General features: G+C 40.6%; 1 protein-coding gene across 1 annotated transcript in view; it reads left to right on the top strand.

Annotated features, from left to right (window-relative positions):
- Positions 1-6,253: 6,253 nt before the first annotated feature.
- RAD51B (RAD51 paralog B) overlaps positions 6,254-14,837 on the top strand; it is a gene marked incomplete at both ends in the record, with an annotated part of 378,199 nt that continues 369,615 nt past the window's right edge. Inside the window, 3 exons of the mRNA XM_082282990.1 lie at positions 6,254-6,337; positions 7,121-7,234; positions 10,161-10,277. Coding sequence (XP_082139116.1) covers positions 6,254-6,337; positions 7,121-7,234; positions 10,161-10,277 — 315 coding nt within the window. The remainder of the gene's footprint in view (positions 6,338-7,120; positions 7,235-10,160; positions 10,278-14,837) is intronic.

Raw genomic sequence — 14,837 nt, 5'->3', positions numbered from 1 at the left:
GGATCTCATTCATTGCTTTAAAAATAAGTAGAATGAAATGCATGCAACAGCCAAAGGCCCCAGACCAAACGATTAAAGGAATGAAATGTTCCAGGCTTTGTTTGCTTTCTGGTGTGTGTGTTGTTTGAAATAAGAGCTACTGGGCTGAGATCAGCTGCAGGATTATCAGAGCAATCAATCTGTATCATCACAAAGTGAAGACTCTTTTCTCCCATTTCTGGCAACTGCACAGGGATGAGTGTCTGAGATCTACTCTTCTCTGCTGGTGTTGTCTGAGCAAAAAAGCTCATCTCTCAGTCAAGTCCACTGGTTCCTGTTGTCTCTTTTCTCCACTGAAGAATTCTACAGATGGAGCGAGGGCTGTAGCTGAAAGCAACAGATGTCTTACCCTAATTGCTAAAACCAGGCACCATCAGTGCTAATTTCATGGTGTCTGACTCTGAGTGTGATAACAAGGGATACACAGTGCACTTTCACTACTGGTCACTGTGAGGTACTTGGATTTTTCTAGACTAATTGCAGCTTCTCAATAGAGGCTGGATGCTGTGAAAGCCCACTCCCGTGATATTTGTCACTTCTTTGTCTATCTCAGCATCTCAGGGAAAGCTGGAGGAAATTCTGTGTTGAGAGTGGCAAGGTCTGGTGATTGCAGACTGCTACTGGGACAACCACAGCAACTTCAGTAAACAGAAGGTCAAGACAAGGCAGTAAAAAAGTGGATCTGGTAAGCCACAGGTTAAAGGCAGGAGCATGTCAGGTTTGTTTTATGTGGGGTAAATGTGGTTTAGCATGTACAGGTAAAGATATGTTCTGGTAACAACAACTTCACAAAGACTTATGCTGCTGCTATATCAGTTCATGCCCTTCTCATCTACCAGAAACTTAACAGGGAAATATAAAAAGTCCAAAGACTTGAATGAATCCTCCTGTCCCTTTAACCAGAAAAAGCTAAATGAAGTAGGAAGCTGATCTTGGAGGGTAATCTTCTTAGATGAGTACAGGCTAAAAGTGGAATAATCCCCGAAGTCTCTCAATTTGTTTGTTGTAGTTTGGGTAGAAAGCAAACGCAGATGAGTTTTTCAAAGCTGTAACGTGCAGGTGGGGCTGTCCTTCTGCCTGCAATAGCAGTGAGTGTGGCTAGTCTGCTTTTTTGTGAAAAGGGTAGGAGGTACAGACACCCCCTTTCAAAAAACTCTATATTGCTGCTGAATATTTCTGAAATAGTTTTGGGGGTAATGGATAATTCTGGGTTCACAGCAGCAGGTATGAAGAGGCAGAAAACAGAGAAATGTCTTCCGTCTTCCTGAGGAAAAAAAAAGTCTTTTTCCTGGGTGTAAAGGTGTGTGGTCAGACAGGTCTTCACTAACACCTGAGGAGGATTCATTAAAATTGGGTTTAATCCTTCCTGAGCAGGAGGAAAAAGGTTAATTGCCTGGGGAGAAGCATTTATCCAGTCCACAGACGATTCAGAGGACTGGGGGGTGGGGGGAAGAATAAGTCAAAATGAAAAGATGCGTTACTGTTTCACAGGTCTGTTGTTCTTGATTTGTTTATTATAGTTGATGGCAACAGTGCTGAGCAGCTTCTAGAAACAACAGAAAGGCGGTCTCCTTTCCCCCCACCCCATCCCTGAAGTAGATGGATCTGGCAAAATCTCAGGTTGAAGTAGCTTTGCTAAAGCTGTGCTGGTATGGACGGCATGGAAAATAAAGTGTTTTTAACCAGGGTGCAGGCCTCCTTGTGAGATCTTTTGAATTTCTTTTTTTGAGATGGGGAAACCTCAAAGGATTGGAAGTAAATCTCCAGTTCCTCTGGGGAGATAGACACAGACAGAATACTTTATTGGAGGTTCCTTTGTGTACTGTTATTGAGCAACCTCTTGGGACCTTAATCCCAGGAAAGCATGGGCTGTTCTATAACTGTTTTCCAGTCTCCAGAGCTCATGGGTAATTTCTTTCTATTAAAGAATGTGGTAGGCATCAAGTAGATAACCCCAAGGAATAAGAATATATTAGGCTAATTAGACACTAGTCAGCAAGCATAAGGTGGGGAATTGCTTTGAATATCTGGATTACCCTTGTGAGTCAGAATTGTTGCTGTATTCTCCTGGAGTAGACGCTTTTGGGGAAATATTTTCACAGGAGTAGGGGAACACTGCTAATTTTAAGGCAAGAATTGATAGTTGGAAAATAGTAATAAACCTGAGGATTGTAGTCAGTATCAGTGAGCTGACGCTGTGTTGGTAATTACGTGAATCATCTGAAATGTTCCAGAATGCAAACTATTATCTGAAAATGCTCACAAAAGGCTGTCTTGGGTTTGAGGAAGAAACTTTTCTGTGGAATCTGTTCCAGAAAGGAAACATTTTACCATTATCTTTTAAATTCTAGGGACCTGCAGAATTATTAACTACTGAGTATTTATTTGGGTAAGAAATGATAAGTATTTAATCATGTGTCCTTAAAATTAGACTCTATCCCTTTCTGCTTGCCCCTGAGCAAGCTAATCACCATTCCCCTCTTTATTTTAATGGGTGTGCTTGATGTTAGATCCTTTTGATTCTATGAGACCTCATTTGTTGTTGCTGTTATACTTCTGCCTTTCTGTGACTCTTCCTCCAGTGTTGCCAGTTTAAATGACCTTCTTATGTTAATGTGGTGGAACTCAGTTTTTCTAAAGTAATCATCTCTTAGCTTTATTAATCCTTTCTTGTTGTAAGTTCCAGAAGGAGCAAAAGGCTTAGCCTAGCGCAGTTCTCTGCTGTATCATGCCTGACACATGAGTCTATTGGACCGGCACCCCTTACTCTCTTTGCAGACTAAATAGGTAAAACCAAAGCCAAGATGGAAAACAGACACCCTGTTGTGGAGGGGCTTGACCAAGGTCACAGAGCAGAGCTGTTTGCAGAGTGCCCTGATTCCCTAGCGACTACTGTCCTAGTCAAACGTATGGAAGCTGTGGTGCTGCCTGCTGTGTTGCTGCTTGAGAATGTTGGCAGTGACTAAGCATATGTGAACACAGCTCTGGTTATCTATCCTCTGAATGTTCTCTCTCTCAAGTTACACAGAGAAGATGATGTACAATTATTTGGCAGTAGGTTTAAAGGTGTATCTGCATATCTGAGAAGCAGACTGTGGAACAGTCATGACACCTCTGAGAAATGATGTTCAAAGAACTTGCAGGACAGGCACCTGGCTGTATTGATTTCACTCACAAATTTTCTAAACTACTTGGCTGGTAAGATTTTCTTCCCTTGCTCAACATCCCAAAACAGTTCTCTGGTTTAATACAGGTATTTTGTTTATGTAGAAAGTGGAAAGGAAGCCTGTTGGCCTGGAGGTGAAGGGAGAGCCCTGATGCATTTGTGGGAAGAAAGAAAAGTCATCAAGGCAATGCTCCCTTTTACTCTGGTGGGAAGGTAGGACTTCTGCTGCCCCTGTACTGGGGAGGAAATAGTAGTTCATGACAAGTTACACTATGGTCATGTCCCTTTTTACACTGAAATTAAACTGCAGCAACAGACATCTTTTCCCTTTTCTTACACAGCTTTTCTCAATTGTGACTCATATTTTTCAAATCAGCTTTTAAAGGCCAACTACACTAGGAGGAGCTCTTCCTCCATGCCATCTCTCCCTGTTCAGCTACCTTTTCACTATAGCTCTGAGTTGCTTTTGTATGGGCTGTTTTCTCCCTGGCCAGCTTCTTAAATCCTCTGACTTCTTTGAGCATGTAAGTTCCCTTCAGGGTATGACAGAAACACTAATTCCCTCACTCTTTTTGAAACTACGGTTGTTGGGCATTTCATGATAGCTTCGTGCTGCTTCTGCTGTTCACTCATTTGGAAGAGTGGCTGAAGTGTTCTGTAGTTTGCAGCTTCACTGTGGCATTTGCTTTTCAGAATAGACAAAAGCCCAGACATGAAGTTCCCAATGTGCAGTTTCTCAGTTAGGTGTCCAAGGTAATTTGGCTCATTTTTTCTTCAGTTGGGTTATTTTTCAGTACTGTAAAGATTATGCAGATAACTTGTACACAGTATTAAGTTCAATACTTTCTATTATAACTTAGAGTGAGTTGGAAAACTCACCCCCTAGACATTCATGTCAGTCATGTTTGATGACTGCTTCTCCCTGTTACATTCAGAAATTCCCTGTATCAGGAATAGTGTGGCCAGCAGGACTAGGGAAATTACTCTTCCTCTGCATTTGGCACTGGTGAGACCACATCTCGAGTACTGGGTCCAGTTCTGAACCCCTGAGTTCAGGAAGTACATTAAGGTGCTGGAGCATGTCCAGAGAACGGCAACAGAGGTGGTAAAGGGTCTTTAGTTCAATGAGGAGCAACTGAGGGAGCTGGGGTTTAGCCTGGAGAAAAGGAGGGTCAGGGCCTTATCATTCTGCACAACTACCTGAAAAGAGACTGTAGCCAGGTGGGGTGTGGCCTCCTCTCCCAGGTAACCAACAGGACAAGAGGACATAGACTTAAACTGCACCAGGGGAGGTTTAGGTCGGCTGTTAGGAGGGATTTCTTCACAGAAGGAGTGATTGGGCATTGGAATGAGCTGCCCAGGGAGGTGGTGGCAGCATCAGTGTCCCTGCACTTGTTTAAGGAAAGACTAGATGTAGCACTTAGTGCCAGAGTGTGACAAAGTGGTGTTCGGTTATAAGTTGGACCTGATGACCCCAAAGCTATTTTCCAACCTAGTTGATTCCGTGATTCACATGATGGGGCATTTCTCTCACAGCTGGCAGCAGACCAGGTGTCTGTGAGCCCTAAAGATGAAGGCAAGCACACAATTCCAATATTCTTTACTAACAACTGGCCGCGTGTATGGCACTCTCCATGCTAGGGACTTTAGGGTTTTGTAGATGCTTTTGTGCAGAGGACGGAAAGAATTTCTACACTACAGCACAAGAACCCCGGGCAAGGCTCCACCTCCCCGGAGGCGCTCACGTTCACGGGCGAAAGGAACACTGAACACCCCACTGGGCCCTTAGTCTCGGCAAAAGAGATCAGTCTCCTGACTGAGCGAGTGCAGGCGGACACTACCCAGAGCAACGCCGCCGCCATACCAGGCGCGCCCGCTCTCGGGAACTACCGCTCCCGGCATGCCCCGCGCACCGCCGCTGTCAGCGCTGCACGATGATTGGCGGCAGCACAGCCAATCGCGAGCGCAGGCCTTGCCCGGCGGCCCCGCCCCGCCGCGCCCACCGCGGGGAACCTTTGAAAAGTTTTCGGCTGCGCGGGGTCGCTCCCGCGGCGGGGCTGGTCCGGCGCGGCCCGGCTGGGGCTGGCCGGAGACCCGCGGGGCCGGGGCTGGTTTGCCGCGGGAGACCCCCGAGCCATGGGGTGAGGCTGGTTTGCGGCGGGAGCGGGTTTTCTGGTTCCCGCGGTTTTCACTGCCGAGGCGAGAGGGGGCCGGGCTGCGTCTCCGGCTGCAGGCGCATCCCTGTGACCCGGCCTGGTGCGGCGGAGGGAGCCTGAAACTTTGGGGTCTCTTCCTGTTTAAGGAGAATTTTGTAGAGTGGGCAATAAAGTTTCCATCTTGTGAAGATGTGGAGGCCTGTGCATCTGCAAAGTTGTAGCAATTGTGTTATGGCAAACGTTTGCAATATTTGCACTTGCTACATTATAAAAACCTTTGTTTTGCCTACATATCCGCATGAATTAATGCTAGGAATGTTGCCTAAATAGTATGTGTGAAACAGCGACATGGTCAAGCGTATGTGTGTGTGCGCTTTGGGTTGTACTGGGCTGGACAGCATCCCGTGGCGTTTTGTTCAGTAGAACTCAACGTCAGTGGGTCACCAGAACTGAGTGTTGTATTCTAGCAGTGTATGTTCTAGGGCTGAATGCTCACTGTGATTGCTCTACAATTCATGTTCAGGCATCCAAAGATAATTATTTCTTGCCAGTGCAGTGTAGCTTGAGTTCTTGTTCAGCTCATGACTGTGTAATTTCCAGCTGTCTTATGTCCCCGAAACATCTGTCCTATAGACATTGCTGACATTTCTGTTCTTGCTGGTATGTTCGCATACATGGTCAAATATGAGGAGATGTAATTTAACGAAACTGCATGCAGACTGGTAATGTAATTTAATGTGACACAGGCTTACATGGGAAATCTATATCACATTACATTATGTGTATGTGCACACCTTCCTGTTCTTTAGCAAGGAGTTAGTGGAATCGTCCACACAGTCATATTCAAATCCTCTTTCAAAGATTTTTTTGTTTGCCCTGTAGATTGGGAAGCATGGCTGCTAAGAAACTAAGAAGAGCACAGTTGTCTCAGGAGATGTGTGAAAGGCTGAGTCGCTATCAGATCACTACCTGTCAGGTGAAAGGGTTATTTTTTTTGTGGGGGATGGGTTTTTTGTGGTTTGATTTGGTTTGGTGGTTTTGGTGTGGCTTTTTTTTTTTTTTTGTGTGTGTCTGTGTTGTTTTAATGCATGTCAAATTCACTTTTTGGTAATTTAATTAAACAAGGAGCTTTACTCTATAAAGTAGAGGGGGCATTTCAGACTCTATCTGGCCTGCTGCCTTGTAAAAATAGAGCTTTAAAATGATAGATGCCTAACTAAAGCATTTAAACTTTTATGTACTTGCTGTCTGTGTGGGGGTAGGGAAGTTGCAGAAGCAGCTCTGCAGAGAAGGACCTGGGGCTGCTGGTGGACAACAAACTGTCCATGAGCCAGCAGTGCCCTTGTGGCCAAGAAGGGCAATGGGATCCTGAGCTGCATTAGGAAGGGCATGGCCAGCAGGTTAAGGGAGGTGATCCTGTCCTTCTCAGCCCTGGTGAGGCCTGACCTGGAGTGCTGTGTCCAGTTCTGGGCTTATCAGTACAAGAGAGACAGGGAGATCCTGGAGTAGGTTGAGTGGAGGGCTATGAAGATGAAGAGGGGATAGGAACATCTCTCTTACAAGGAAGGGCTGAGGGAGCTGGGCCTGTTCAGCCTGGAGAAGAGATGACTGAGAGGGGACGTCATCAATGGCTATGAGTATCTGAAGGGAGAGTTGGTAAATCTGTGGAATATGTACTAGTTTTGTACAGATTACATCAGTTTAGTCCCCAGCCTGGATTTGTAGGTTGAGCTCTCTGAACTGCTCTATAATCTTTCAGGACTTCTTATGTCTTTCCCTCTTGGAGCTAATGAAAGTGACGGGACAGAGCTTCTATGAGGTGCAGAAGCTTCTTTGTAAGGTCAGCCGAGCTTGTGCTCCCAAAATGCAGACAGTAAGTATGCTTGTGTTGATACTGTTTTGATACAATATCTGGGAAAAAGCTGAACATTGTTGCTCATCTTTTTAGCTGGGAGGCTTGTGGTGTCTCAGTTTTATTGCGCAAGAACATAAAGTTTTTATTTCTAAATGTAGGTCTCTGATGTACTTTAGGTTGATGCAGTTATATTTATTAGGTGTTATAGCCCCATGAGATTGTTCAGGCTTGCAGCATCAGTTCCAAGTGCAGTAGGGAAATAAGTCATACTCTCTGGCAATCTAGCATGTAAAATTGCTTCTAGTTTGGCTCCTGCAACTAAAAAAATAAAAATTTTGTTTAGTCCAAGAAAATAATAAGAATTCTGGTATAAATTTGGTTTAGTTATAGAAGTGGTGCCAAGAAGTGAAGTGATCCTGAAAATAATTTCTTGAGGACTTTTTCCACCCATGTAAATGAGCTGTAGTGTAGCCTTAGGCTACAGTAGCCTAACTGGGGAGGGTGCAAGAATGAAACGTGTTAGCTGCAATGCAGTGGCGGCATTTTCTTATCTTTTTTGAATTCACGTGAAAATGTCTTTTAGAACAGAGAGGATACACACAGTTCTGACCCCATTCAATGCAATCCCCTTTTTATTCCTGACAAAAATAATCCATGTCAAAGTTTATTATGTGTAATTGGCGTAGTAATTGTAGCAGTAATTCTGTGAAACTTTAAATTCACTAATATGCTGCAATAAAGTTAGTAATAGAAGAATTAATAACTTGTACTGAATGAATTTAAAGCTAGCTAATTACTAGTTTTTCACCAGTAACTGTTACTAATTAATAAATTGGAGAGAAATGGAAGTTTAAACAGAGTTCTAGAATTTGCTTTTGCCTGTCATCCACTCATCTCTATTCAATCAAGTTTCTTTGCTGAGAAGCCTGGCGAATGCTGAAGTTTATCAGCCAACAGTGGTCAAGGTCTGTTAATAGAGAGCAAGCTGACTGGTGATCAGCTGTGTAAGTGCCTGCAATACAGAGCTGTACTTCCAGAAACAGATGTTAGCTGTTTTTAAGGGATGTGAATTTAATCTTTGCAAACACAGGATACCAAATGGACTTCGTGTCTGAGTGAGTGATGTAGCATCAAGACCAATGTAGCAAGAAGGTTTGACAATAGCTTTGAGTAAAAAACCCATCTAAATAAATTAAATAATAAGAGGTATAAATAAGGGGAAGATACTGTCCAGATATAACATTGGAAGCAAAATTTGAGAGTATGCCAGAATACACATTAAAGCCCCAGTTTCTGGAAAACTTGCCTTCCATTATGAAGTACAGAGTGAGGACTACTGAGCTCATCAGAGAGGAAGTTAGTTTAGGGGTGACTTGATCACATTGTAAACTGAGTAGAAAAAGATAATCATGTTAGAGGCCTTCTAGAATCTAGGTGAACAAAAAGCTGAGCAAGATCCAGTGGCTGGAAGATAAATTTAAAACTAAATCCCTGAAATGGGAAGAAATAAGAAAATCTTTAGAAACTAACAGAGGGTGTGATTGGAAAAGCTTGTCTATGGATGTTATAATTTTTCATTGACTCTTGCTTTAAGGATTGAATTTTTTTAGTGAAAGACAGTCTTGTTCAACTTTAATTTTGTGGGCTAAATCCAGAAAATGCTGGGTAAAATTTTAGAGACCATGTTAAGCAGGAAAGAAAGAATAGAATATTCTTTCCATGGTCTACAGTGTTTATTTGCAGTTTACAAGGTTTAAGTCCTATCAGAGGTTAAATGAAGAAGTGATTAAATTAAAATGTTTCAAATCCTTCTACATTAGTTCATGTGTTCACTCTTAAAGTTTGCAAACTCCTCTCCCTTTTGAGTGAGGTACATGCCCTTGGTTATAATGGCCTGTTGTGTGTCTTGAAAGCTGTTTTGCTGGCTTGTTTTCCCAACAAATACGGACTGAAACATCTGGGATTCAACGGTGTGGTTATTTCCTTAGTTATCAATGATTTCTCTGGAGGTGCTTCCATAGTACATTGTATTCCCAGCAGAGTGACTTAACACTGGAATGAATCTGATGCCTGCATTTCTCTCAGGCATAGAGAAATCTGATTTTCTGGAGTGGTCAGTCATGGCAGGTTATGGTGGTATGCTGTAACAGGCTTCAAGAATCTCTCAAATCTCTGTTGTTGGGCCAGGAGCCTGAAACCTCTGGGAACTCTGTACTGTAGAGCAACTATGTTTATAGGTCTTGGGCTGTTTCTCCTAAGGATGCTCTGTGGTTAAGGTAGTGTCAGTTCTAGCAGAAACATGTTTTGGTGTTTCCAGATACGTTCTTTCATTTTGTTATTTTTTCTTTGTCTAGTTTAAGTTGATTTCCCAAAGGAGAATAATTCTTAAAAAACACAGAATTCTAATCTTGGACCAGTTTGTCTAGTCAATTGAAGAACTAGGAATGCCAACCATTTTCAGTTCTGTACCTGTCCTGTCTTCTTGATAAATCTTCCTCACCAAAGTGGAAAATTATGAATGGCTACAATATCAACCCAGGCTTATTCAAAGACTTGGGAATCTTTAGGAAACGTTTCCCTTAATCCATATAGTTGCAAATTGGTAATGAACACTGATCAGGGAGTTTTACAGGTTGGAAACAAAGTTTGTTGAATAGGAGCAGAAACAACTTTTGTCACGTCATGATTAAAGGCTTATTATTTAATATTGTGGTGATGGAGAAAAAAAGACTTAAATTTACTCTGTGAGCTATAAATGGGATATAAATACGAGGAAGGATGATGAGCTAAGAGCCGAGTATAGCTGAATATAACAATACTTCTCTCACTGTTGGTGTTAAGTCATACCAGGTTGTTGAAAGCAAATACAATTTTCCTATTTCCATTAAAAAAAGCATTTTCTGATTTGCTTGTTTTCTTTTGATATTTTTCCTTCTTTTTGTAGGCTTATGAAATGAAACTAAGGAAGTGTGTCAATCCTTCTTCAGCTTTTTTATCTACCACGCTCCATAGTTTGGATAAAGTCTTGCATGGTGGAGTGCCTTGTGGATCCCTCACAGAGGTAAATTGTTTAATATATTTTACTTTAGTTGAGCATTCTACCTAGAAGTCAAAAGTCACAGATACGTTGGACTGTCTTGTGTCAGGTGCTTCAAACACTATAAAATACACAAAAATTTTTGAATGAGAACAGTCCTTGCCAAGTGCTTTTCTTTGTCTACTGTGGCAAATTGTCACAGCAGAGGAATAAAAATGAGACATGATGAAAATCTTACTATGAAGAAAATACTTTTGTTTTTTGCACCCTGTAATCAAGCTAGATTGATTTTGATCTATGATAGAAATGACTTGTGAAATCTAACAGTGATTTAAAACATACTAGAGTTCAAGCAACACTGAGTTGAGACTAAACAGTTTCTGCTCTAGGATCTCTTATGTAATGAGGGGCTATTATTTTTTAAAGATTCTGAGTATTTCTTTTTGTGGACAATGGAATACACACCATACAGGTTACCATAAAAATGTTTAAGAATGCATCCATGAACTTAAATTGATCTGTCAGAATTAATATTTTCTTCATATCTAGATCTAGCTTTGTTGTCAATTTATTATAAGAAATTTGGAGCAGAAGAACTTAAGGTGAATACCACAAGTCTTTAAATTCTGGGAGAAACAACTTGCTATATTCTGTTTCTTTGAAGAAGAGCTGTTCCTATATAGTAGGAAGTATATGTAGTAATGATATGTGTGGTCCTGAGATTGTAACTCTGCTGCTGTTGAGCATAGTGCCTTAGCAGGAGATGAGCTTTTGGTTCCTAAAAATATTTTCTTTATCAGCAAAGCAGTGGCTGGACTTTGTCTTTTCTTATGGATTGTGGTTCATGTGGTCAGCTGATGAAATAGCACAGTCCATGTTTGAAAAGAAATGATGCATGCTTACAGCTATAATGTAGCTTTCCAGGAATTCTGTGTGGTCCACTAACCATTCCTCACTGGAGTCAGAGAATGGCTGTTCACATGCCTGTGTTGCTTAAACTTCTGAATTGTGCTTCTTTAGCCGAAGTGGAGAGCCACTGCTGCAGAGGCAGGAGAAAGAAGTAGAATAGAGATGTGTCTTTTCTGTGATAGGATGATTTGTCCTTGATCTTGTGGCTGGCTCAGGAGTGGTGCCCAAATATTTGAAATATTGAATATGAATTTTTTTTTTCTGCTAAAAAACCAAGTGAATGTGATCCTTTTGGATTCTAAGAGCCACACAGTTAATTTACAAGGCTGCTGATAACAGTGTCATAAATATTTGTCTGTTCTTAATCCTAAATGGAGCTGTCACTCAGCAATCAGTACAGTCTGTTTGATGTGTTCTTGCCTGAAGACCAGGTAGAATGGCTCTAGAGCAGTAATAGAATTCAGGCTTGCTGATTGCCATGTTCTTGGCATTGCTCCAGAGGGAGATCTGGGGAAAAACAGTGGTTAACATGCTGGGAGTTTTCGGGGAGTTTAGTTGACCTTTAAGCTTTATGTTGGCTAGATTTTGTTTAAAAGTAAGCTCTGCAAGCAGTTGATCTCAAACTATGGATGTCAAATGTAATTTTCCTGAGATGGTATAAAATAATGCTCTACAGGAAGTTAATGTAAGTGCTTAATTTTCCAGAGCTACATGTTTTGTACTACCTCTTAACCTGGTTAATTATCACAATACTCAATTTTAATATTCCCCCCAGTGATTTCCTAAAATATTTAGCTCTTTAAATATAAGAAAACATCAGTAACTGTTGATAAACTGTACTTTAAGAATAGTCATGCTCCCTGTGTACCAATGTATTTAAAGTTAGTTGGGGGGGAATGAAAATATTCAAAGACAGGCCAAACTTTTATCTGAATGTAAATGAGAAGCACAGCACCAGGAAAGGTAAAATTATGCTTTTAATTTTTCTTTAAAAAAAAAAAGCATTTCAATGTGAATTTTTTTGTATTCTAAGATATTTTGGTTAAAAATGAGAAGACCTGCCTGGTGCAGTTCTCTACAGTGGGGGATCTCACCGAGGGAGGGAGATGTTGACATCTGTGCAAGACACGTAGTGGATGAGACCAGAACTGCAAGCACTGTGTCCTTCCACCTTGAGCTTGGTTGATGACTGATACATAACTATTTACTCAGAAATATTGTAGAGATAACTAGGTAGGATCCAGAAATTTGATGAATAACTCAAAAGATAAGATGTGTCTGAGAAAAAATAAAATAGTGTATTGCTTTTTATTTGCCTTTTAGATACTCAGTGTGGAGAGCAATTACAGCACCTGTTAGGGGTTTCTCAGCAAATGTAAAGGCAGATAACCATTAACTATACAGAAACTGTTTTTTTTTTTTCTTTTAAAGCCTGGTTCTTGGGATTTTTAAAAGGATTTTTGCAAGTGTCTTGAGATCTGAAGTAGTTTAAAAGGTTGGCAGCACTCTGAGTGTTCATCAGGATTATTAAATGAAATTTTAGTAGAAAGCTATCAAGTGCCTGCTGCTGCTGCTTTGATGCTGTGCTTCTGCTGCTTTTATGCTCTACTGCAGCTTGTGAACATTTTCAGGTCTTTTTCTTTTCTTTTTCTGGATTCTAGTGATTTTAGGATTTAACAACTTTAATTTGCTTTTTTGCAATTCACTGGAGCATAGCCAACAAGTAGATTGTCTTCTGGTATTTTTGAATTAGACAGATATTTTAAGTCTGAGAGAAGTTCTCTTCAAAAGTATGCTGGATTCAGCATTTACTTCTTTATTGGTATGGCTAAATCATTGTCTTTCTGTTACTTTAGCCAGCAGTGAGGGTGGCTGGAAATTTGGAATTTGAGTACCTTATCAGAGGGATTAAGATTTGTGGTGGTATCTTCTACAGCCAAGACTTCTTGCTTTTTGAGTGCCAGAGGGATTTGATTTGCATTACACTGTCTCAGATTATTCTTTTTCCAAGCCACTATTAGGTTTTAAGTCGAAGACTAAATCATAGCTGAAATTCTGTGGTCAGAGCTTTTGGCCAAGTTTCATGAGGAAAAATTAAAATAGTTACTTTTTTTGAATATTGAAGAGTTTAATCTTCTGGTAGATGAAGAAGAATTAGCTCGTTGTGATTTCATCCAAACCCTACAGGTGTGCCAGAGAAAATAATACATAACTCATTGAAAAATAATTTATCTCTGCCTAATAAAATATACTTTTAAAAACTGTTGGAGTCTTCATGTTTCTATCTGGGTGATTTTTTTTTCAGAGCAAATTTAGAGTAAAACAAACCAAAAAAACTTTTTGCTGACATTCAATTTACATTTATTAGAGGGATTTCAAGTAGGATTCTGTTGTTCTAAACACTTGCTGAACCAGTGCTAGCTACAATAAAATGTAGTTTTATAAAATTGTTCACTGTGGATTATTTAAAAGCCTGTTTTAAGGCGCTTTAAAGGAATGCGAATTAAACATGAAGTATTGTCTTTGGGAATAGAAATACTTTCTTGCTCCACTGGCTTGCTTCCTTGTGCTGGGTTGTACTGCAAGGTTCCCTCATTTTCTGATATGATGCTCATATCCTTGGACATTTTTATAGCATCTCTGCTGAATTAGCTTCTGTATCAGCCACTGAAATGGATGTTGGTTCCAGTGCAGCTCCCAGGCAAGGCTAAAACTACAAATGTTTTTATGAATTATCCTCACAGTTGTCCAAACATTTTAATTTAACAGACTGGATTGATATCCTTGCCTCATTCATTTCAAGTCTTCTTTTTAACAAGAAACAACTGGTGAGATTCATTGGCTATCACAGTCTAAGGAATGTGTATTGCCTCTGCACTTTTTATGTATGCTTTGGGTTCATATTAAATTGTAGCAGCTATTGCTGATATGATAGTTTGTAATTTATGTACACTGGCTGGGGAACAGATAATTGCATAAATATGACTGATTCCTGATCTGTAATTCACTAAATGTAGTGTGTGCTTCTAAACAAAAATCATCTAATGCTTCTCTTGCATTAAAGCTTCAAGTAGATTGATTGATATGGCTTGGCTTTCAGGCCTTGTTTAAAGACAAAAGTGATTAAAAGGATTTTAACCAACTGTTAACTGTAGCTAATGTGATCCTTCAACGTTTCCCTCTGTGCTTCAAGTCACGCTGCTGCTGCTTAAAAAAAACCCCATAGAAATACTGTAATATCTCGCAGTGGAAGAGTGTTTCTGCTTGAAACCAAACTACTGTGCATGTAGTCTCAAAAATCAGTTTGATTTTGAGTGTCTGTTGTAAAGTTTCTTTTTTAATTTAAAACAACAGCTCTGTATTTAGGCTTTTTTTCTGGCAGTACTAGGTATTTTGAGAAGGCATGCTTTATTTTACAGTTCAGCCTCCCTGGAGAGACTTGCTTTTTACACCTTGCATTATTTGTTTGTTGCTACTAGCATCAGAATGAACCCATCACTGTGTTTTTACTGCCTAAAGTCACTTTGGTTTTGCTGTTTTTTGGCCCTCTTACTATTTAAGATTTCATCATATTCCTTCCCAGAAGTGGTGACAATGTGATATTGTATTTAAAGACTCTCTGTAGTAGTAATGAACTTACAGTTATCTGAACACAGAGCCCAGCATTCAGATACA

This window comes from Coloeus monedula (genome assembly GCF_965178545.1).
Source record: "Coloeus monedula genome assembly, chromosome: 6".
Taxonomy (NCBI): domain Eukaryota; kingdom Metazoa; phylum Chordata; class Aves; order Passeriformes; family Corvidae; genus Coloeus; species Coloeus monedula.
Note: the sequence above shows the minus strand (reverse complement) of the source record. Positions and strands in the feature narration are given on the sequence as shown.